Raw genomic sequence first — 25,183 nt, 5'->3', positions numbered from 1 at the left:
GTAGGAAACATAGAGACGTGCGCCTGCAGCAGTAACCCTCTGAATGTCTCTCCCTGGTGGCAGAGCTAAGTATACCTGTAGATGTATAGGATTGCAACACCAGGGAGGACTGCAATAATAATGATAATAATGGAAGGCTTGTTTGTTTTTTACACACTTGAATTATTACACTCAGGTAGGCTAAGTAAACTTTTTTACAGACTGGCATTACAGACATTGCTACTGAAACATGTTAACTCCACATTTTCACATGTTGAGGAGAAAAACACTGTTTCATCCCCACGTGTGAACTTGCAATTACATACGTCAACGTGAAATTTACACCTGTGAAGTTTTCTCACATGTGAAACGGCAAATGGGGTTTTCACATGTGATTGTTATTCACCTGTGAACTTTGCACTTCACATGTGAAGTGAAAACATGTTATTCTCCTCACATGTGAAAAAGGTGGTGTTAACATGTGAACGCTAAATTAAATATGGTTTCACGTGTGAAATGTAAGATCAACATGTGAAACTGCAAATGTCATGTTTTTTTTGTGTTTTTTGTTGTTGTAAAGGTACAGGGTTAGGGTTAGGGTTAGGGTTAGGGTTGTAAAGGTACAGCATGTGTCACAGTCAGTGTTGACAGTTGTGGAAGTCATTTTGGATTTAAGGGGTCTCTTTTTTCATGGCCATATTTTACTATATCACATGTGTGTGACTTACCGGTGAGCCTGGCGGTGAAGGGCTCCCGTGGACTAAAGGGGCATTTCCCCCGTCCAGACTCCACAGCATGGCTCAGCAGGCGGAACGATGGCTCCTAGGACACACAGAGAACCGTCTCAACCTCCACAGTAACATTTATTAGGCCTCCTCAACATCAGAGAACCGTCTCGACCTCCACAATGTAATCGTTCCATCTCCACATTAACATTTATTAGGCCTCCTCAACATCAGAGAACCGTCCCCCCCCAGAAGAGAAAACTGTGAGGTGAATGGATGCCTTGTGGAGGACAAGAGGAGCAAGTCAAAAAGACAACTGATCTTTTGAGATCACACAGCAGTGGGTTGATATCTGTAAAATAGTTGCTGTGTCGTGTGTCGACAGCTGGATTTTTATCATGTGGACTTCCATCAAGTATTTAGTCAAACTCTTCACCAACCACCTGTGGATCCATCAGAGTCAACAACAAACAAACAAAGAGAGAGAGAGAGTTGACAAGTCAAGAGTTTTTGTCAGAAAGGTGAATGGACAGATTCTTTAAGTGTTACCGTTTTACAACGACCGTCCCAAACAATAAAACCCGTTGACAGTACACCTCAATAAAGCTTGTATGGTATTTTAGGAAAAAGAAAGGCGGATTGAGTCTCTCTCTCTCTCTCTCTGGGATCCGTCAAAGGCAACAAAAGACAGATGACAAGTCAGAGTTTAGTTTAGTAAGAGAGAGTGGAACAGAGCCTCTCTCCATCCTTCCACCTTCTCACCTCAATACTGCGTCCCAGGTCTATGTAGGTGCATTGTGGGTGGTAGGCCCCGGTGCCACAGACGTACACATGAGTCTTATTGAAGGGCTGGAGGAGACGCACGTAGTTGGCACAGTCAGTCTGAAACAATACACAATATTAGGATTTACACTCGCTGTAAAGATGACAAACATACGCATATACATCACAGCCATAGTTAACAGAGTTGAAACATGATCTTTCTAAACCCTGTACTGGTTCATCATCCCACCAACCTGATTAGCACTTTGCTATCTTTTCAAAGAATTTGCCTTAAAGGCCAATTATTTATGAAGAAATCAACTAAGAATATATTGAACATTGTCAGAGTGGAATCACTTGACACCTCTGGTTGTAGGTTGAATCATGACCTAAAATATAACACAGCATCATGACCTAAAATATAACACAGCATCATGACCTAAAATATAACACAGCATCATGACCTAAAATATAACACAGCATCATGACCTAAAATATAACACAGCATCATGACCTAAAATATAACACAGCATCATGACCTAAAATATAACACAGCATCATGGCCTAAAATATAACACAGCATCATGACCTAAAATATAACACAGCATCATGACCTAAAATATAACACAGCATCATGACCTAAAATATAACACAGCATCATGACCTAAAATATAACACAGCATCATGACCTAAAATATAACACAGCATCATGACCTAAAATATAACACAGCATCATGACCTAAAATATAACACAGCATCATGACCTAAAATATAACACAGCATCACGACCTAAAATATAACACAGCATCATGACCTAAAATATAACACAGCATCGTGGCCTAAAATATAACACAGCATCATGACCTAAAATATAACACAGCATCATGACCTAAAATATAACACAGCATCATGACCTAAAATATAACACAGCATCATGGCCTAAAATATAACACAGCATCATGACCTAAAATATAACACAGCATCATGACCTAAATTATAACACAGCATCACCTGGACTAGAATGGTCCAAGCACACCAAGACAGTTGTGAAGAGGAAACAACAAAGCCTATCCCCCCTCAGGAAACTAAAAAGATTTGACATGGGTCCTGAGATCCTCAAAAGGTTATACAGCTGCACCATCAAGAGCATCCTAACCGGTTGCATCACTGCCTGGTATGGCAACTGCTTAGCCTCCGACCACAAGGCGCTACAGAGGGTAGTGCGTACGGCCCAGTACATCACATCACTGGGGCCGAGCTTCCTGCCATCCAGGACCTCTACACCGGGCGGTGTCAGAGGAAGGCCCAAATAATTGTCAAAGATCCCAGCCACCCCAGTCATAGACTGTTCTCTCTACTACCGCATGGCAAGCGGTACCGGAGTGCCAAGTCTAGGACAAAAAGGCTTCTCAACAGTTTTTAGAAGACTCCTGAACAGGTAACCAAATGGTTACCCGGACTATTTGCGTTGTGTACCGCCCCCCCCCCCCCCCCCCCCTTTTTACTTTACTGCTACTCTCTGTTCATCGTATATGCATAGTCACTTTAACCATATCTACATGTACATACTACCTCAATCAGCCTGACTAACGGGTGCCTGTATGTAGCCTCACTACTGTATATAGCCTCACTACTGTATATAGCCTCTCTACTGTATATAGCCTCGCTACTGTATGTAGCCTCGCTACTCTTATTTTCAAATGTCTTTTAACTGTTGTTTTATTTCTTTACTTACCTACACACACACACACACACACACACACACACACACACACACACACACACACACACACACACACACACACACACACACACACACACACACACACACACACACACACACACACACACACACACTATTGGTTAGAGCCTGTAAGTAAGCATTTCACTGTTGTATTCGGGGAACGTGACAAATAAACTTGGATTTGATGTGTACGCAACAACAGTTCAACTTTCACCTTCTGCTACCATTTCTGTCCAGCCGTCTACAGCCTACAGTTTGACTCGTACGTTCTGTAAATCCAACTTATGGCACCACACACAGGACGCACTGCAACTGCCTCTGCAACGCAATGCCGCAAGGGCAAACGCAGCGTTTCATTTTGGAAATGAATGTACTTCTGGTGTGCCCAAAAAATGCAAACGACGCTGTCGGTGTAATTGTGGTCGTTAATGCAAATGAGATGCCAGTCAGGTCGTATACACGAAGTTGTTGACAACCCACCCGTCTCCCGAGAGTCTCATAAACCTAAAAACAAATCCACAAATAGAACAAAAAAATAAAGTAGACTTTCCTCAAACTTTAGTCCTTTTGTTTAAACTACACACTATGATGGGTGCTTGGCCTTGTCCAAAATGACATGCTATGAGTGTGCCTGTTTTCTCCCTTCTAGAGGATTACTAAATAAGGCCTCTGATCACCTAAACAGCTTTGTGGGAAAACGCATCATGTTGTTCATGCATGGATGAGTCCCAAATGGTTCCCTTTTAATACCGCCCTAAGGTGCTCTTGGCTTTGAAAGCTGTTGTTGCTTACCGAAAGGTTCTTCCCTGCCAGCCTGCAGTGCTCAACGTGTTCTGTCGCAGCTGGCCAGTAGATCTAAAAGAGGGAGGGAGGGTTTTTTTGACTTGGCTTAGAGATGGATGTCATCATTTTAGGAAATTCCTTCTGGTTTTGGTTGGGAGATAAAAACAACACAGTTAAGGGGGATTTTATTTTTTAAAGGGTGAAAGAGACCTTGTAAGATAGTAGATAGTAGATAGTAAGGTACTGACCAGGTAGATAGTAAGGTACTGACCAGGTAGAGAGTAAGGTACTGACCAGGTAGATAGTAAGGCACTGACCAGGTAGAGAGTAGCGTACTGACCAGGTAAATAGTAAGGTACAGACCAGGTAGATAGTAAGGTACTGCCCAGGTAGAGAGTAACGTACTGACCAGGTAAATAGTAAGGTACAGACCAGGTAGATAGTAAGGTACTGCCCAGGTAGATAGTAAGGTACTGACCAGGTAAATAGTAAGGTACAGACCAGGTAGATAGTAAGGTACTGCCCAGGTAGATAGTAAGGTACTGACCGTGCGTGTAGGAAGATCCAGACTGTTAGAGTGCAGCAGGTAGACGTGGTCTCTTCCTCCCACCAGCAGCCAGCCACGGTCCTCATCCAGCAGCAGGGCCTGGTAACCCCCACTCACACCCCGGTCCCAGAACACACTGGAACTGTTCCTCCAATGCAACTCTGAGAGACAGAGAGACAGAGACAGAGACAGAGAGACAGAGAGACAGAGAGACAGAGAGACAGAGAGAGAGAGAGAGAGAGATGAACCTGGATAGAGCCCCATAGGCAAGCTGAACCTGGGGCTCTGTTCACAAACAGACCCCACAGATCATTGTCTAATCAGTCTAATCAATGTCTAATCAGTCTAATCATTGTCTAATCAGTCTAATCAATGTCTAATCAGTCTAATCAATGTCTAATCCGTCTAATCAATGTCTAATCCGTCTAATCAATGTCTAATCCATCTATTCCGGCTAATCAATGTCTAATCAGTCTAATCAATGTCTAATCAGTCTAATCATTGTCTAATCCATCTATTCCGGCTAATCAATGTCTAATCAGTCTAATCAATGTCTAATCAGTCTAATCAATGTCTAATCAGTCTAATCAATGTCTAATCAGTCTAATCATTGTCTAATCCATCTATTCCGGCTAATCAATGTCTAATCAGTCTAATCAATGTCTAATCAGTCTAATCAATGTCTAATCAGTCTAATCATTGTCTAATCAGTCTAATCAATGTCTAATCAGTCTAATCATTGTCTAATCAGTCTAATCATTGTCTAATCCATCTATTCCGGCTAATCAATGTCTAATCAGTCTAATCAATGTCTAATCAGTCTAATCAATGTCTAATCAGTCTAATCAATGTCTAATCAGTCTAATCAATGTCTAATAATTTGTCTTCCTCGAATGAAGGGGATGATTATGCAATCTTTGCAAGAGGGAGGGAACCTGATTTCAATGGCCCTTAACTCAGAGCTCAGACATTTCATACAAAACAATATATATATTTCTTTACAAAAATATATAGGAAATTGAAATTCCATACATTTTGAAGAATACAAATTCAAATGTATTACATCCTTCTTAAAAACTGTAACACAAAACATCACAAACAAACACTTAATGCAGGATAAACAGAGTTATCCCAGAGTTAGCCTGCCCATCAGCCGGTTAGCTCTGAAGGATTTGTTGCCATAGAAATGTACCTGGCTAAAAGGTGAGCTACTTTCGTGGTGCCAGTTATCCCAAGTTGAACTCAGAGTTGACCAAAGTTACCTCGCAAACTCCTCAAACCACTTACCCTCCTGAGCCAACTCTACACCCTGTCTACATGTGTCCTCCGTCCACTGACTGTCCCCTCTCCCCTCTCCCCCCCCCCACCAGAGAAAACTCCCCCAAAATCCTATAAAGTAGATGGATACAGTACTATAACCCTAAACTATGTCATTGTGGGATCCTTAAAAAGGGAGGAAGCGAATGCAGAGAGGATGTATGCAAAGTAAACAACTTCAGTTAATTATACTTAGCCAGCACAAAGACCAAACATTTTGTCTACAGACAAGAGTCTAGAGACAGGAGTCTAGAGACAGGAGACAAGAGTCTAGAGACAGGAGTCTAGAGACAGGAGATAAGAGTCTAGAGACAGGAGTCTAGAGACAGGAGACAAGAGTCTAGAGACAGGAGACAAGAGTCTAGAGACAGGAGTCTATAGACAGGTAGACAAGAGTCTAGAGACAGGAGTCTAGAGACAGGAGACAAGAGTCTAGAGACAGGAGTCTAGAGACAGGAGACAAGTCTAGAGACAGGAGTCTAGAGACAGGAGACAAGAGTCTAGAGACAGGAGTCTAGAGACAGGAGACAAGAGTCTAGAGACAGGAGTCTAGAGACAGGAGACAAGAGCCTAGAGACAGGAGACAAGATCCTAGAGACAGGAGATAAGATCCTAGAGACAGGAGACAAGAGTCTAGAGACAGAAGACAAGAGTCTAGAGACAGGAGTGTAGAGACAGGAGACAATAGTCTAGAGACAGGAGTCTAGAGACAGGAGACAAGAGCCTAGAGACAGGAGACAAGAGTCTAGAGACAGGAGTCTAGAGACAGGTGACAAGAGTCTAGAGACAGGAGTCTAGAGACAGGAGACAATAGTTTAGAGACAGGAGTCTAGAGACAGGAGACAAGTCTAGAGACAGGAGTCTAGAGACAGGAGACAAGAGTCTAGAGACAGGAGTCTAGAGACAGGAGACAGGAGTGTAGAGACAGGAGACAATAGTCTAGTGACAGGAGTCTAGAGACAGGAGACAAGAGTCTATAGACAGGAGTCTAGAGACAGGAGACAAGAGTCTAGAGACAGGAGACAAGAGTCTAGAGACAGGAGTCTAGAGACAGGAGACAAGAGTCTAGAGACAGGAGTCTAGAGACAGGAGACAAGAGTCTAGAGACAGGAGACAAGAGTCTAGAGACAGGAGTCTAGAGACAGGAGACAATAGTCTAGAGACAGGAGTTTAGAGACAGGAGACAGGAGTCTAGAGACAGGAGACAAGAGACAAGAGTCTAGAGACAGGAGTCTAGAGACAGGAGACAAGAGTCTAGAGACAGGAGTCTAGAGACAGGAGACAGGAGTCTAGAGAAAGGAGACAAGAGTCTAGAGACAGGAGTCTAGAGACAGGAGACAAGAGTCTAGAGACAGGAGTCTAGAGACAGGAGTCTAGAGACAGGAGACAAGAGTCTAGAGACAGGAGACAAGAGTCTAGAGACAGGAGTCTAGGGTGTGCAGCAACACGGAACGAGTGACAGGTCTTCCTGAATCCTGAGCATAACCAGCTTTGAATATATCTCTAACATCTTGCTGTATAAGATGGCTTTGGAAGAAAGAGGAGGAAGAAGAGGAGATAGATAAGGAAGAGGAAGAGAAGAAGAGGAAAAGTGGTGAGGAGAAAGAGGAGGATGAGGAGGGGAGGAGGAAGAGGAGATAGATAAGGAGGAGGAAGAGAATAAGGGGAAAGGTGGTGAGGAGAAAGAGGAGGATGAGGAGGGGGAGGAGGAAGAGGAGATAGATAAGGAGGAGGAAGAGAATAAGGGGAAAGGTGGTGAGGAGAAAGAGGAGGATGAGGAGGGGAGGAGGAAGAGGAGGGGAGGAGGAAGAGGAGATAGATAAGGAGGAGGAAGAGAAGGATGAGGAGGGGGAGGAGGATGAGGAGGGGGAGGAGGAAGAGGAGGTTGGAGGAAGAGGAAGTTGGAGGAAGAGGAGCAGGAGGTTCGGGTGAAAGATTGGGTTTCCACTGCTGAGGGATCGTCCTTCTGGTTCAACGAGAATTATTATTAAAATCAAACTAATATCTAATCAGACTAGAGATATGTGTAGAAAAATAAACATGGTGTCATACATCCCGCCAGCCACAGTCATGTTACATGCCCACACATACCTATTACACAGTGTCTCCAATTAATATTTGGACAGTAAAGACAATACAATTCTCCTTGTCTTTTCCCATGTTTTGTTATGTTACAGCTTTATTCTAAAATTGATTAAATAAAACATTTTCCTCAGCGATCTACACACAAGTGACTATGCATAGATAATAACAGAGAGTAGCAGCAGTGTAGAGGGGGGGGGGGGGGGGGGGGTCCTCTTGGACCCAGACTTGGTGCTCCGGTACTGCTTGCCGTGCGGTAGCAGAGGGAACAGTCTATGACTGGGGTGGCTGGAGTCTTTGACAATTTTTAGGGCCTTTCCTCTAACAATGCCTGGTATAGAGGTCCTGGATAGCAGGAAGCTTGGCCCCAGTGATGTACTGAGGACCCTTGCCAAATCTTTTCAGTCTCCTGAGGGGGAATAGGTTTTGTCGTGCCCTCTTCACGACTGTCTTGGTGTGTTTGGACCATTCTAGTTTGATGGTGATGTGGACACCAAGGAACTTGAAGCTCTCAACCTGCTCCACTACAGCCCCGTCGATGAGAATGGGGGCGTGCCTGGTCCTCCTTTTCCTGTAGACTTAATGATGGTGTTGGAGTCGTGCCTGACTGAGCACACACCCCTGAGGGGCCCCTGTGTTAAGGATCAGCGTGGCGAATGTCTTGTTACCTACCCTCACCACCTGGGGGGCGGCCCGTCAGGAAGTACAGGATTCAGTTGCAGAGGGAGGTGTTTAGTCCCAGGGTCCTTAGCTTAGTGATGAGCTTTGAGGGCACTATGGTGTTAAACGCTGAGCTGTAGTCAGCTCAGCGAATAGCATTCTCACATAGGTGCTCCTTTTGTCCAGGTGGGAAAGGGCAGTGTGGAGTAAAAACAGAGATCGCATCATCTGTGGACTAGGTTAGTTGGGCTTCCGAGGGGCGCAGCGGTCTAAGGCACTGCATCTCAGTGCTAGAGGTGTCACTACAGACCCTGGTTCGGTCCCGGGCTGTATCACAACCGGCTGTGATTGGCACTCCCATAGGGCGGCTCACAATTGATCCTGCGTCTTCCGGGTTAGGGGAGAGTTTGGCCTGGGTAGGCCATCATTGTAAAATAAGAATTTGTTCTGCAGACTGAGAAACGTGTGTCTCTAGGTCTAGACTAGCCTGTCAGCACGGTTCACTGTCTGGAGATGGACGAGAAGGAGGAGGAAGAGGAGGAAGAGGAACGGCCTGGCTCAAAGTGATGAAGCATCCTCTTCAGCCATCTCATAGGACTTCAATGACCAGACATGTACATTACACAGCATTCCCAGAACCTTCTAACCACATTCCAGAACTCTGCTCTCTGCTCTCATTCCAGAACTCTGCTCTTTGCTCTCATTCCAGAACTCTGCTCTCGGATAAACAAAGATTCCAGAGCTCAGTGGATACAGAGTCATGCTCCCTTCAGAAGGACGCAAGGCATTCTTCACCTCTCCTGGAAGTGTTACAGTCCATTTGGACCCCCAAACATCTTGTCTAGCAGTAGACAGTACCCAAGGTGAGTCAGCCAAACGACAGTACTGTGCATAGTCTAACAAAAAATAGGCTGGTGAGGTAATAACTAGGAATAACTTTGCAAAATGAAAGCCATGCCAGATGTATTAATCATTTTCACATACACAGAAGAAGCAAACTAGCTCACACACGCAAGCACGCACGCAAGCACACACACACACACAATGAATTTAATCTCACATGCTATATAATTTCCCTTCACCTAAATCCACCCTGTGTCAAGTTGTCCTGAAAATAGGAGAAACTTGGGATTTATGAAGCATTGAGATTCATACCTCCATGTATGAAGGTTTTAATGACCGACGACCCATTCATTGTATATCATTTCCTCATCCTAACTGTAATCTGAAATCAGTTCTGATCCGGATCAACAGGTGAAACATTACCCAGATATCACCTCAGTTACCTTACAATGTAACAGCTACAGTAACATCAAGGACATTCACACGGCTGGGAAATAGGGCTATATATATATATATATATATATAGGGCTGAATAAGTATTATGTGTTATGGTTATAGTATATATATATATATGTATATATAGGGCTGAATAAGTATTATGTGTTATGGTTATAGTATATATATATATATATATATATATATATATATATATATATATATAGGGCTGAGTAAGTATTATGTGTTATGGTTATAGTATATATATATATATATATATATATATATATATAGGGCTGAGTAAGTATTATATGTTATGGTTATAGTATATATATATATATATATATATATATATATATATATATATATATATATATATATAGGGCTGAATAAGTATTATGTGTTATGGTTATAGTATATATATATATATATATATATATATATATATATATATATATATATAGGGCTGAGTAAGTATTATGTGTTATGGTTATAGTATATATATATATATATATATATATATATAGGGCTGAGTAAGTATTATGTGTTATAGTATATTTGTTAGTTAGTTTAATATTTAGACGATATAATCTTTCTCGTTAATATATCCGCCATATTTTCCTCTGTTTCCTCTGGTTCCTCTAGCAGAAATAGTTCAGAGCACCAAGACATGTCATCTTGTGAAACACACACACACGCACACACGCACACACACGCACACACACACACACACACACACACACACACACACACACACACACACACTTCCTGCCAGCTGTTTGCTGTTTTCACAGGCAGAATGGTAGGACAGTGTGTTCTGACCAAGCAAAACATTGTGTGTGTGTGTGTGTTTGTATATGTGTGGAAATGTGTGTGTATGTGTGAGTGTGTGTGTGTATGTGTGATGAGTTATGGTTAGAGTTAAGATGGTGTTTAACTTCCTATAAAATAAACATTACTATTCTTCTTGAACTTATACAGCCCATTGGTAGTATCCTAAATGACTCCCTATTCCAGATATAGTGCACTACTTCTGACCCGGGTCCATAGGGCTTTGGTCAAAAGTAGTGCACTATATATGGAGCAGGGTGCTCTTTGGGATAGACAGCCACAGTCATCGGCTTTCGGCTCCGGGACTGTCGACCGCAGAGTAATAGGATGAGGTATATGATCAAATACAGGAATCCCCCTGGGGGGAAGAAGTCGAGTCCCAAAACTCGTTATGAGGCGTTTCTTCTTGAACTATTGAAAACTGTGTTTGGTTTTTGAGCCTGTTTTTGTTCTCTACCTGGCAATCAATAGGTTTGTTGAATGATTAACCAATGATTAACCAATGATTAACCGATGATAAACCAATGATAAACCAATGATTAACCAATGATTAACCGATGATAAACCAATGATTAACCAATGATTAACCAATGATTAACCAATGATTAACCAATGATTAACCAATGATTAACCAATGATAAACCAATGATTAACCAATGATTAACCAATGATAAACCAATGATTAACCAATGATAAACCAATGATTAACCAACGATTAACCAACGATTAACCGATGATTAACCGATGATAAACCAAATGATAAACCAATGATAACCAAATGATAAACCAATAATAAACCAATCAGTATGATTAACCAATCAGTATGGCCATCATTCACTTATTCTACGTGAGCTAAATGTGCTCCTAAGCAGTGAGCAGGCTGATTACTTCTGATTGGTCAGCGCCCCGAGCCACAGGTTTTATTTTGTTTCAACTTTTAGTTTCAAATGTCAAGTCACTAAGAGGCTGAGGATTTAAAGGGTCAGGGGTCGTTTGGTCAAATGTCAAGTCACTAAGAGGCTGAGGATTTAAAGGGTCAGGGGTCGTTTGGTCAAATGTCAAGTCACTAAGAGGCTGAGGATTTAAAGGGTCAGGGGTCGTTTGGTCAAATGTCAAGTCACTAAGAGGCTGAGGATTTAAAGGGTCAGGGGTCGTTTGGTCAAATGTCAAGTCACTAAGAGGCTGAGGATTTAAAGGGTCAGGGGTCGTTTGGTCAAATGTCAAGTCACTAAGAGGCTGAGGATTTAAAGGGTCAGGGGTCGTTTGGTCAAATGTCAAGTCACTAAGAGGCTGAGGATTTAAAGGGTCAGGGGTCGTTTGGTCAAATGTCAAGTCACTAAGAGGCTGAGGATTTAAAGGGTCAGGGGTCGTTTGGTCAAATGTCAAGTCACTAAGAGGCTGAGGATTTAAAGGGTCAGGGGTCGTTTGGTCAAATGTCAAGTCACTAAGACGCTGAGGATTTAAAGGGTCAGGGGTCGTTTGGTCAAATGTCAAGTCACTAAGAGGCTGAGGATTTAAAGGGTCAGGGGTCGTTTGGTCAAATGTCAAGTCACTAAGAGGCTGAGGATTTAAAGGGTCAGGGGTCGTTTGGTCAAATGTCAAGTCACTAAGACGCTGAGGATTTAAAGGGTCAGGGGTCGTTTGGTCAAATGTCAAGTCACTAAGAGGCTGAGGATTTAAAGGGTCAGGGGTCGTTTGGTCAAATGTCAAGTCACTAAGAGGCTGAGGATTTAAAGGGTCAGGGGTCGTTTGGTCAAATGTCAAGTCACTAAGAGGCTGAGGATTTAAAGGATCAGGGGTCGTTTGGTCAAATGTCAAGTCACTAAGAGGCTGAGGATTTAAAGGGTCAGGGGTCGTTTGGTCAAATGTCAAGTCACTAAGAGGCTGAGGATTTAAAGGGTCAGGGGTCGTTTGGTCAAATGTCAAGTCACTAAGAGGCTGAGGATTTAAAGGGTCAGGGGTCGTTTGGTCAAATGTCAAGTCACTAAGAGGCTGAGGATGTAAAGGGTCAGGGGTCGTTTGGTCAAATGTCAAGTCACTAAGAGGCTGAGGATTTAAAGGGTCAGGGGTCGTTTGGTCAAATGTCAAGTCACTAAGAGGCTGAGGATTTAAAGGGTCAGGGGTCGTTTGGTCAAATGTCAAGTCACTAAGAGGCTGAGGATTTAAAGGATCAGGGGTCGTTTGGTCAAATGTCAAGTCACTAAGAGGCTGAGGATTTAAAGGGTCAGGGGTCGTTTGGTCAAATGTCAAGTCACTAAGAGGCTGAGGATTTAAAGGGTCAGGGGTCGTTTGGTCAAATGTCAAGTCACTAAGAGGCTGAGGATTTAAAGGGTCAGGGGTCGTTTGGTCAAATGTCAAGTCACTAAGAGGCTGAGGATTTAAAGGGTCAGGGGTCGTTTGGTCAAATGTCAAGTCACTAAGAGGCTGAGGATTTAAAGGGTCAGGGGTCGTTTGGTCAAATGTCAAGTCACTAAGAGGCTGAGGATTTAAAGGGTCAGGGGTCGTTCGGTCAAATGTCAAGTCATTAAGAGGCTTTGGATTTAAAGGGTCAGGGGTCGTTTGGTCAAATGTCAAGTCACTAAGAGGCTGAGGATTTAAAGGGTCAGGGGTCGTTTGGTCAAATGTCAAGTCACTAAGAGGCTGAGGATTTAAAGGGTCAGGGGTCGTTTGGTCAAATGTCAAGTCACTAAGAGGCTGAGGATTTAAAGGGTCAGGGGTCGTTTGGTCAAATGTCATGTCACTAAGAGGCTGAGGATTTAAAGGGTCAGGGGTCGTTTGGTCAAATGTCAAGTCACTAAGAGGCTGAGGATTTAAAGGATCAGGGGTCGTTTGGTCAAATGTCAAGTCACTAAGAGGCTGAGGATTTAAAGGGTCAGGGGTCGTTTGGTCAAATGTCAAGTCACTAAGAGGCTGATGATTTAAAGGATCAGGGGTCGTTTGGTCAAATGTCAAGTCACTAAGAGGCTGAGGATTTAAAGGGTCAGGGGTCGTTTGGTCAAATGTCAAGTCACTAAGAGGCTGAGGATTTAAAGGGTCAGGGGTCGTTTGGTCAAATGTCAAGTCACTAAGTGGCTGAGGATTTAAAGGGTCAGGGGTCGTTTGGTCAAATGTCAAGTCACTAAGAGGCTGAGGATTTAAAGGGTCAGGGGTCGTTTGGTCAAATGTCAAGTCACTAAGAGGCTGAGGATTTAAAGGGTCAGGGGTCGTTCGGTCAAATGTCAAGTCACTAAGAGGCTGAGGATTTAAAGGGTCAGGGGTCGTTTGGTCAAATGTCAAGTCACTAAGAGGCTGAGGATTTAAACGGTCAGGGGACGTTTGGTCAAATGTCAAGTCACTAAGAGGCTGAGGATTTAAAGGGTCAGGGGTCGTTTGGTCAAATGTCAAGTCACTAAGAGGCTGAGGATTTAAAGGGTCAGGGGTCGTTTGGTCAAATGTCAAGTCACTAAGAGGCTGAGGATTTAAAGGGTCAGGGGTCGTTTGGTCAAATGTCAAGTCACTAAGAGGCTGAGGATTTAAAGGGTCAGGGGTCGTTTCAGGGGTCGTTTGGTCAAATGTCAAGTCTGAGGATTTAAAGGGTCAGGGGTCGTTTGGTCAAATGTCAAGTCACTAAGAGGCTGAGGATTTAAAGGGTCAGGGGTCGTTTGGTCAAATGTCAAGTCACTAAGAGGCTGAGGATTTAAAGGGTCAGGGGTCGTTTGGTCAAATGTCAAGTCACTAAGAGGCTGAGGATTTAAAGGGTCAGGGGTCGTTTGGTCAAATGTCAAGTCACTAAGAGGCTGAGGATTTAAAGGGTCAGGGGTCGTTTGGTCAAATGTCAAGTCACTAAGAGGCTGAGGATTTAAAGGGTCAGGGGTCGTTTGGTCAAATGTCAAGTCACTAAGAGGCTGAGGATTTAAAGGGTCAGGGGTCGTTTGGTCAAATGTCAAGTCACTAAGAGGCTGAGGATTTAAAGGGTCAGGGGTCGTTTGGTCAAATGTCAAGTCACTAAGAGGCTGAGGATTTAAAGGGTCAGGGGTCGTTTGGTCAAATGTCAAGTCACTAAGAGGCTGAGGATTTAAAGGGTCAGGGGTCGTTTGGTCAAATGTCAAGTCACTAAGAGGCTGAGGATTTAAAGGGTCAGGGGTCGTTTGGTCAAATGTCAAGTCACTAAGAGGCTGAGGATTTAAAGGGTCAGGGGTCGTTTGGTCAAATGTCAAGTCACTAAGAGGCTGAGGATTTAAAGGGTCAGGGGTCGTTTGGTCAAATGTCAAGTCACTAAGAGGCTGAGGATTTAAAGGGTCAGGGGTCGTTTGGTCAAATGTCAAGTCACTAAGAGGCTGAGGATTTAAAGGGTCAGGGGTCGTTTGGTCAAATGTCAAGTCACTAAGAGGCTGAGGATTTAAAGGGTCAGGGGTCGTTTGGTCAAATGTCAAGTCACTAAGAGGCTGAGGATTTAAAGGGTCAGGGGTCGTTTGGTCAAATGTCAAGTCACTAAGAGGCTGAGGATTTAAAGGGTCAGGGGTCGTTTGGTCAAATGTCAAGTCACTAAGAGGCTGAGGATTTAAAGGGTCAGGGGTCGTTTGGTCAAATGTCAAGTCACTAAGAGGCTGAGGATTTAAAGGGTCAGGGGTCGTTTGGTCAAATGTCAAGTCACTAAGAGGCTGAGGATTTAAAGGGTCAGGGGTCGTTCAAATGGTCAAATGTCAAGTCAGTCACTAAGAGGCTGAGGATTTAAAGGGTCAGGGGTCGTTTGGTCAAATGTCAAGTCACTAAGAGGCTGAGGATTTAAAGGGTCAGGGGTCGTTTGGTCAAATGTCAAGTCACTAAGAGGCTGAGGATTTAAAGGGTCAGGGGTCGTTTGGTCAAATGTCAAGTCACTAAGAGGCTGAGGATTTAAAGGGTCAGGGGTCGTTTGGTCAAATGTCAAGTCACTAAGAGGCTGAGGATTTAAAGGGTCAGGGGTCGTTTGGTCAAATGTCAAGTCACTAAGAGGCTGAGGATTTAAAGGATTTAAAGGGTCAGGGGTCGTTTGGTCAAATGTCAAGTCACTAAGAGGCTGAGGATTTAAAGGGTCAGGGGTCGTTTGGTCAAATGTCAAGTCACTAAGAGGCTGAGGATTTAAAGGATCAGGGGTCGTTTGGTCAAATGTCAAGTCACTAAGAGGCTGAGGATTTAAAGGGTCAGGGGTCGTTTGGTCAAATGTCAAGTCACTAAGAGGCTGAGGATTTAAAGGGTCAGGGGTCGTTTGGTCAAATGTCAAGTCACTAAGAGGCTGAGGATTTAAAGGGTCAGGGGTCGTTTGGTCAAATGTCAAGTCACTAAGAGGCTGAGGATTTAAAGGGTCAGGGGTCGTTTGGTCAAATGTCAAGTCACTAAGAGGCTGAGGATTTAAAGGGTCAGGGGTCGTTTGGTCAAATGTCAAGTCACTAAGAGGCTGAGGATTTAAAGGGTCAGGGGTCGTTTGGTCAAATGTCAAGTCACTAAGAGGCTGAGGATTTAAAGGGTCAGGGGTCGTTTGGTAAAATGTCAAGTCACTAAGAGGCTGAGGATTTAAAGGGTCAGGGGTCGTTTGGTCAAATGTCAAGTCACTAAGAGGCTGAGGATTTAAAGGGTCAGGGGTCGTTTGGTCAAATGTCAAGTCACTAAGAGGCTGAGGATTTAAAGGGTCAGGGGTCGTTTGGTCAAATGTCAAGTCTTTAAGAGGCTGAGGATTTAAAGGGTCAGGGGTCGTTTGGTCAAATGTCAAGTCACTAAGAGGCTGAGGATTTAAAGGGTCAGGGGTCGTTTGGTCAAGGGAATTTGATTACTGCTCTCTATACAGGGTTGGGGAGGGTTTTGGAGGGTTGGAGAGGATTGTGGAGGGTTGGAGAGGATTGTGGAGGGTTGGAGAGGGTTGTGGAGGGTTGTGGAGGGTTGTGGACGGTTGGAGAGGGTTATGGAGGGTTATGGAGGGTTGGAGAGGATTGTGGAGTGTTGGAGATGATTGTGGAGGGTTGTGGAGGGTTGTGTGGAGAGGGTTGTGGAGGGTTGGAGAGGGTTGTGGAGGGTTAGAAAGGGTTGTGGAGGGTTGGAGAGGATTGTGGAGGGTTGGAGAGGGTTGTGGAGGGTTGGAGAGGGTTGGAGAGGATTGTGGAGTGTTGGAGATGATTGTGGAGGGTTGGAGAGGGTTGTGGAGGGTTGGACAGGGTTGGAGAGGGTTGTGGAGGGTTGGACAGGGTTGGAGAGGGTTGTGGAGGGTTGGAGAGGGTTGGACAGGGTTGGAGAGGATTGTGGAGGGTTGGAGAGGGTTGGAGAGGGTTGTGGAGGGTTGGAGAGGGTTGTGGAGGGTTGGACAGGGTTGGAGAGGGTTGTGGAGGGTTGGAGAGGGTTGTGGAGGGTTGAACAGGGTTGTGGAGGGTTGGACAGGGTTGGAGAGGGTTGTGGAGGGTTGGACAGGGTTGGAGAGGGTTGTGGAGGGTTGGACAGGGTTGGAGAGGGTTGTGGAGGGTTGTGGAGGGTTGTGGAGGGTTGGAGAGGATTGTGGAGGGTTGGACAGGGTTGGAGAGGGTTGTGGAGGGTTGGACAGGGTTGTGGAGGGTTGGACAGGGTTGGAGAGGGTTGTGGAGGGTTGTTGGTCTGACTTGACCATCTGAAAACATGTCATTCCTTCCAGGGACTTTAAGGCTACAGGTTAATGGGACAGACACACAGAGCCTTGTGTCAGCTACAGGAAGGTGGGAGTGATTGGGACACACACACACACACACACACACACACACACACGCACACGAAACAGCAACAGCCCTCTCCGTTCTAGTGGGATAGCAGTGGTTAGATAAAAGGGTAGCAGTTGTATTTGTAAGTAGATGAATGAGTATGATTTTTTTAGTCCAGCTGATCTGTGTAATCAAGAAAACCCACCTTTGTGTCTATTTGTGGTTAGACTCCTGGCTTCTGTATCAGTGCAGAATATTACAGTGTAATAATATGACTGTAAGTAACATGGGCCTCGTCCCACAGCTGGAGCTGTCGTCGTCATGACACTGAACACAGGTCTGACACACTCCACTAGGAATGAGTTGGCAGGCCAGGCGGTCTCTAACCTCACCACACACACACGCACGCACGCACACACGCACACACACACACATTCGGCGGGCGATCTCCAACCTAATCAGCTCAAAGACTTTCTGAGCCACTGCACGCTATCGCCATAGAGACACGCGGAATTCCGCTGAGTTCCAAACGCCTGGTTTGGACTGACTGACTGACTCTCCCTTTTGGTACTGGGGAAAGTTTCAGAAGGGGTTCAGCAAATTATTGACTGAAAATGACATGTCAAAGTTGAGGCAAACGTTGGTACTACTGAATACCTACTCAAGGAGCAGTACATCCTCTTTAAAACTCTAACAAAACCACAGGAAGGAAAGACCAACTTTAAAGTCTTCAGTGTTCTCTACTGATTCTTACCACGCTAGCAGGAGTAACTATGAGTTGACACATCAGTACTGAGGATCTCTCTATAAGACATAAACCAGAACAACCATGAAATGGACCTGAAGCGTCATGCGTGCCCACACTCTAAATCACACTCTAAATCACACTCTAAATCACACTCTAAATCACACTCCTTAATCTTAAGTGGGAATAACATTTGGCAGTTTTTATATTTTTTTTTCTCCCAAGGTTAGACTGAAATTTAAAACACAGCCGTATATATATCCACAAGGTAGTAAAACAACAACTGTAGGCGCTGTCCATGTTACACCTTAGAGGAGATGGGAGTTGGATCACACATTTTCTATATTTCTTATTTAAAATTCATTTTTCACCTTTATTTAACCAGGTAGACCAGTTGAGAACAAGTTTCTCATTTACAACTGCGACCTGACCAAGATAAAGCCAAGCAGTGCGACAAAAACAGCACAGAGTTACGCATGAAATAAACAAACGTACAGTCAATAACACAACAGAAAAATCTGTATACAGAGTAAGGAAGTAAAGGCAATAAATAGGCCATAGTGGAGAAGTAATTACAATTTAGAAATTTACAATGGAGTGATATATGTGCACTACTGGTGTGCAAAAGAGCAGAAAAAAAATATATATATATGGTCATGAGGTAGGTAGGTAGTTGTTTGGATGGGCTATTTACAGATGAGCTATGTACAGCTGCAGTGATCGGTTAGCTGCTCTGACAGCTGACGCTTAAAGTTAGTAAGGGAGATATAAGTCTCCAACTTCAGTGATTTTTTTGCAATTCGTTCCAGTCATTGGCAGCAGAGAACTGGAAGGAGAGGCGGCCAAAAGAGGAATTGGCTTTGGGGATAACCAGTGAAATATACCTGCTGGAGCGCCTGCTACGGGTGGGTGTTGCTATGGTGACCAGTGAACTGAGATAAGGCGGAGCTATACCTAGCAAAGACTTATAGATGACCTGGAGCCAGAAGGTTTGGTGACGAATATGAAGCGAGGACCAATCAACGAGAGCCTACAGCTCACAGTGGTGGGTAGTATATGGGGCTTTGGTGACAAAACGAATGGCACTGTGATAGACTGCATCCAATTTGCTGAGTAGAGTGTTGGAGGCTATTTTGAAATTTACATCGCCGAAGTCAAAGATCGTTAGGATAGTCAGTTTTACGAGGGTATGTTTGGCAGCATGAGTGAAGGAGGCTTTGTTGCGAAATAGGAAGCTGATTCTAGATTTAACTTTGGATTGTAGATGTTTAATGTGAGTCTGGAAGGAGAGTCTGGAAGGAGAGTTTACATTCTAGCTGGACACCTAGGTATTTGTAGTTGTCCACATATTCTAGGTCAGAACCGTCTAGAGTAGTGATGTTGGACGGGCGAGCAGGTGCGGGCAGCGATCGGTTGAATAGCATGCATTTAGTTTTACTAGCGTTTAAGAGCAGTTGGAGGCCACTGAAGGAGTGTTTTATGGTGTTGAAACTCATTTGGAGGTTTGTTAACACAGTGTCCAAAGAAGGGCCAGAAGTATACAGAATGGTGTCGTCTGCATAGAGGTAAACACACCAGACACACCCCGTTGCCATCAGAGGTCATGGATTATAGTAAACCTCACGAACAGGAATAACCAGTTAGGTCACCCGCGATACAAGTCAATATTCGATGTCCATCCATGAGGACATTTAAAAAATATATATTTGACCTTTATTTAACTAGGCAAGTCAGTTAAGAACAAATTCTTATTTTCAATGACGGCCTAGGAAACAGTTGGTTAACTGCCTGTTCAGGGGCAGAACGACAGATTTGTACCTTGTCAGCGAGGGGATTTAAACTTGCAACCTTTCGGTTACTAGTCCAACGCTCTAACCACTAGGCTACCCTGCCGCCCCTGCCGACATCAGGAGATGACTCCGATACCGGCCACTAGGGGGCAACCGTGAGCGCTGTTACCTTCAAGTAGGTTTGGGTTTTGTTAGGGCCCTGTGGATGGGGATGTTGGAACGGGCGTAAGCATCTGCCTTGGATGCCAAAGATTGCAAGTTTGAATCCAACGATATTATTTTTGAGGGAGGTTTTTGTTCTAAGCCTATTCCAAACCATAGCTCTTATCTCTCCCCTCCCCTCCCCTCCCCCCCCTCCCCTCCCCTCCCCTCCCCTCCCCTCCTCTCCCCTCCCCTCCCCTCCCCTCCTCTCCCCTCCCCACCATTCAGAGTTAATGCCTAAACTTCCCCTTAAACACTTCGAAATTTGACGTTTGAGAAACAACAACGCCTTATTTTGACGTGAGACTGTGAGATCTAGTTATAATAACCACTGAGACATTTCAAGGTTCTGGACATTTCAATAGCAGCCGAGACGAGAAGACTTGCCTAAGACTTGCCACACAGTCTTGTGAATCACAGGAGACATGTCAATTCTTTAGTTAAAGAGGATATGGAATTTCTCAATAGGAATTCAAGTCTTGATTTGATTGGGATTTATAGGTGGAATTGACCCTCATTTGGAGCTCTGATGTGGTGGAAAGAAGGATAGATTAACGCAACCATCCAATCTGGTTTCTACTCTCACTGTTTTCATAGTGGTAGCCAAGTCTTCCCTTTCCATTTATTTTACTGTCAAAGATAGATCCCAGGTTAATAAAGTCACAATGTGTTCCATGTTAGAAACGGCAGGATCTTAATTTGACCAATTTCTCACGGCAGGAAAATAATCCTGCAGCAACAGAAAAATGTGATTTATTGTGTGGATTATAATTAATAGATTTTTTGTTGTTGTAGGGGTTGACATTTTTTTTGTTAGGGCAAATGAAGTCTGACATTTTAAAGTGGAAATTAAAAGCCTTTATAAACCTCAAATTCACAATACGTTTGCATTTCCTGCACTAAGATCCTACATCTGTAACCAGATCCAGAGGGAATTAAATGTGCTATTCAGAATGTAAGGCAGGCTGATATAGTTCAAGGACAATTCTAACAAGCCAAGTGGACAGTATAGTATAGACAACTGACTTCAGCTACTAACTCAAGCCAACCCAAAGACAGAGCCAAAGAACCATAGAATCCACAAAAGGAACCACATGAGTGACAAAGCAACAGAAAAACAACAACAACAACAAAAACATGTATGTGTTCTCTGCTAATTTTCCTCTGTGTCCGCTGTGTAGCACTGAGTTCCCCCTGACTCCTAGATGACACTTGAGAGTAGTGGAACTTGGAGGAGTGTAGGGAGGAAAGAAGAGGTTACCCCCAATACCCCCTCCTTCATTCTGTTTCATTCTGTCTCCTGAAGGTATCCAAATAGAGGCTTTCTAAGTAAAACGGACCTCCACAGACAGACTCCATTTTCCTCTGTATCTGTCTTTCTGTATGGGAAACTCTCACCCCAGCTTCTTAGAACTCTCTCTCTCTCTCTCTCTCTCTCTCTCTCTCTGTCTCTGTCTCTCTGTCTCTATGTCTCTCTCTCTGTCTCTCTCTCTCTCTCTCTCTCTCTCTCTGTCTCTGTCTCTATGTCTCTCTGTCTCTATCTCTCTCTCTCTCTCTCTCTCTCTCTCTCTCTCTCTCTCTCTCTCTCTCCTACTCTCTCTCTCTGTCTCTCTCTCTCTCTCTCTCTCTTTCTCTCTCTCTCTCTCTCTCTGTCTCTGTCTCTCTGTCTCTATGTCTCTCTGTCTCTCTCTCTCTCTCTCTCTCTCTCTCTCTCTCTCTCTCTCTCTCTGTCTCTGTCTCTATGTCTCTCTGTCTCTATCTCTCTCTCTCTCTCTCTCTCTCTCTCTCTCTCTCTCCTACTCTCTCTCTCTTTATCTTTCCCCCTCTGTCTCTCTCTCTCTCTCCCCCCCCCCCCCCCCTCTGTCTCTCTCTCTCTCTCTCTCTCTCTCTCTCTCTCTCTCCCCCTCTCTCTCATAAAGGAAGAGAAGAGTGAGTACCTGAACTGAACGTTCTGTACTACATATTTTTTCCTTTTCACCACAGGTTGCCATGACAACCATGAATCAAAACGGAAGACCACACAACGTTGGTGAAGACTGGTTGGTGCAATCATAGAATTAAATAGAACCTTGAGTTGTATCTCTATGGTAACATTCACCTTGTCAATCTAAACTGTAAGAAATGGTGTGAGAAAGAATCTCAAATAATCACACGCTGTTTACGCACAGTATCCAGTATTTCAGCTGTAAATAGACTGAAGTAACCAGGTCTTTCTGCGCATCAAATGAATGATGTTCTATGTGCCCAACAGGGGAAAAAAGGCTAGGTTCCCACACATAGAATGTAGGGCTGGGGCGGCAGGGTAGCCTAGTGGTTAGAGCATTGGCCTAGTAACCGGAAGGTTGCAAGTTCAAACCCCAGAGCTGACAAGGTTGTTCTGTCAATGTCTGTCTGTCTTTCACAGATGGAATTCTCATACACTATACAACCTACAATATCAAGAGGAGACGAGAGAGGCGAAGCAAAAGATCAAAACAGAAATAACAGATCATGAAAAATGGTTTGATAATGATTACAAAAATCTAACAAAGTCATCAGGAAATGTATCTAATCAAAAACACAGAGAACCAGACAACAACAATAAACGCCTTCAATATGGAGAAACACTGAAGCAATACAAACACACCCTAAGAACAGAAAAGGAACAGCACATTAGAAATCAGATGGATGGAATTCAGGAATCCATAGAATCAAACCACTTCTGGGAGAATTGGAATAAATTAAACAAACCTCATCAGGAGGAATTGGCTCTAAAAAAATGGGGATATGTGGAGAAATCACCTCTCCAACCCAAAAAGGCCTGTGGTGCTGATGGTATTTTAAATGAAATGAAGACCGCAAATTCAAACTCTTCAACATTATCCTCACTGCAGGTATTTCCCCCGATATTTGGAACCAGGGATTGATCAATCTATAAAAATGGAGACTAACTTGACCCAAATAATTACAGAGCCTGTGGTTAACGGTCTGACCGTTAACCTAAAAAAAACAAATATAAATTCTATAAAGTCACCCAGTAAAATACTATTTGATTAAATGTCTAAAAGTATTTGCTTTTAAAATGTACTTAAGTATCAAAAGTAGAAGTACAAGTATAAATAATTTAAAATTCCTTATATTAAGCAAACCAGAAGGCACTGTTTTCTAGCTTTTTAAATTTACGGATAGCCAGGGGCACACTCCCAACACTCAGACATAATTTACCAACGAAGCACTTTTACCAACGAAGCACAACGAAGCACTAGGGATGACCAGGGATGTTCTCTGTTTAGTGAGTCCTCCAGATCAGAGGCAGTAGGGATGACCAGGGATGTTCTCTGTTTAGTGAGTCCTCCAGATCAGAGGCAGTAGGGATGACCAGGGATGTTCTCTGTTTACTGAGTCCTCCAGATCAGAGGCAGTAGGGATGACCAGGGATGTTCTCTGTTTAGTGAGTCCTCCAGATCAGAGGCAGTAGGGATGACCAGGGATGTTCTCTGTTTAGTGAGTCCTCCAGATCAGAGGCAGTAGGGATGACCAGGGATGTTCTCTGTTTAGTGAGTCCTCCAGATCAGAGGCAGTAGAGATGACCGGGGATGTTCTCTGTTTAGTGAGTCCTCCAGATCAGAGGCAGTAGGGATGACCAGGGATGTTCTCTGTTTAGTGAGTCCTCCAGATCAGAGGCAGTAGGGATGACCAGGGATGTTCTCTGTTTAGTGAGTCCTCCAGATCAGAGGCAGTAGGGATGACCAGGGATGTTCTCTGTTTAGTGAGTCCTCCAGATCAGAGGCAGTAGGGATGACCAGGGATGTTCTCTGTTTAGTGAGTCCTCCAGATCAGAGGCAGTAGGGATGACCAGGGTTGTTCTCTGTTTAGTGAGTCCTCCAGATCAGAGGCAGTAGGGACGACCAGGGATGTTCTCTGTTTAGTGAGTCCTCCAGATCAGAGGCAGTAGGGATGACCAGGGATGTTCTCTGTTTAGTGAGTCCTCCAGATCAGAGGCAGTAGGGATGACCAGGGATGTTCTCTGTTTAGTGAGTCCTTCAGATCAGAGGTAGTAGGGATGACCAGGGATGTTCTCTGTTTAGTGAGTCCTCCAGATCAGAGGCAGTAGGGAGGACCAGGGATGTTCTCTGTTTAGTGAGTCCTCCAGATCAGAGGCAGTAGGGATGACCAGGGATGTTCTCTTGATATGTGATTGAATTGGACCATTTTATTGTCCTGCTAAGCATTGAAAATGTACTGAGTACTTTTGTCTGTCAGGGAAAATATATGGAGGAAAAAGTCAAAGTAAAAATAATAAAGTAAAGTGCAGATACACCAAAAAACGACTTCAGTAGTACTTTACAGTATTTTTACTTAAGTGCTTTACACCCCTGCTTATATGGGAAGTCATCATGAATATATTACCACTATATTTCAGTGAGGTTTCATGAATATATTACCACTATATTTCAGTGAGGATTCATGAATATATTACCACTATATTTCAGTGAGATTTCATGAATATATTACCACTATATTTCAGTGAGATTTCATGAATATATTACCACTATATTTCAGTGAGGTTTCATGAATATATTACCACTATATTTCAGTGAGGTTTCATGAATATATTACCACTATATTTCAGTGAGGTTTCATGAATATATTACCAATAGGGTTCAGTGAGGTTTCATGAATATATTACCACTATATTTCAGTGAGGTTTCATGAATATATTACCACTATATTTCAGTGAGGTTTCATGAATATATTACCACTATATTTCAGTGAGGTTTCATGAATATATTACCACTTTATTTCAGTGAGGTTTCATGAATATATTACCAATAGGGTTCAGTGAGGTTTCATGAATATATTACCACTATATTTCAGTGAGGTTTCATGAATATATTACCACTATATTTCAGTGAGGTTTCATGAATATATTACCAATATATTTCAGTGAGGTTTCATGAATATATTACCACTATATTTCAGTGAGGTTTCATGAATATATTACCACTATATTTCAGTGAGGTTACATGAATATATTACCAATAGGGTTCAGTGAGGTTTCATGAATATATTACCACTATATTTC

General features: G+C 43.5%; 1 protein-coding gene across 1 annotated transcript in view; it reads right to left on the bottom strand.

The window, feature by feature from the left end:
• The window catches only part of LOC139371456 (semaphorin-3D-like), a 122,644-nt gene that overhangs the window by 44,128 nt on the left and 53,333 nt on the right, over window positions 1-25,183 (bottom strand). The window contains exons 3-6 of the mRNA XM_071111880.1: window positions 4,541-4,701; window positions 4,003-4,065; window positions 1,467-1,586; window positions 708-801 (exon numbers count right to left, since the gene is read on the bottom strand). Coding sequence (XP_070967981.1) covers window positions 708-801; window positions 1,467-1,586; window positions 4,003-4,065; window positions 4,541-4,701 — 438 coding nt within the window. The remainder of the gene's footprint in view (window positions 1-707; window positions 802-1,466; window positions 1,587-4,002; window positions 4,066-4,540; window positions 4,702-25,183) is intronic.

The sequence above is a fragment of the Oncorhynchus clarkii genome, chromosome 17 (genome assembly GCF_045791955.1).
Source record: "Oncorhynchus clarkii lewisi isolate Uvic-CL-2024 chromosome 17, UVic_Ocla_1.0, whole genome shotgun sequence".
NCBI lineage: Eukaryota > Metazoa > Chordata > Actinopteri > Salmoniformes > Salmonidae > Oncorhynchus > Oncorhynchus clarkii.
The sequence above is the reverse complement of the archived record's forward strand: the minus strand, read 5'-3'. Positions and strand labels throughout refer to the sequence as shown.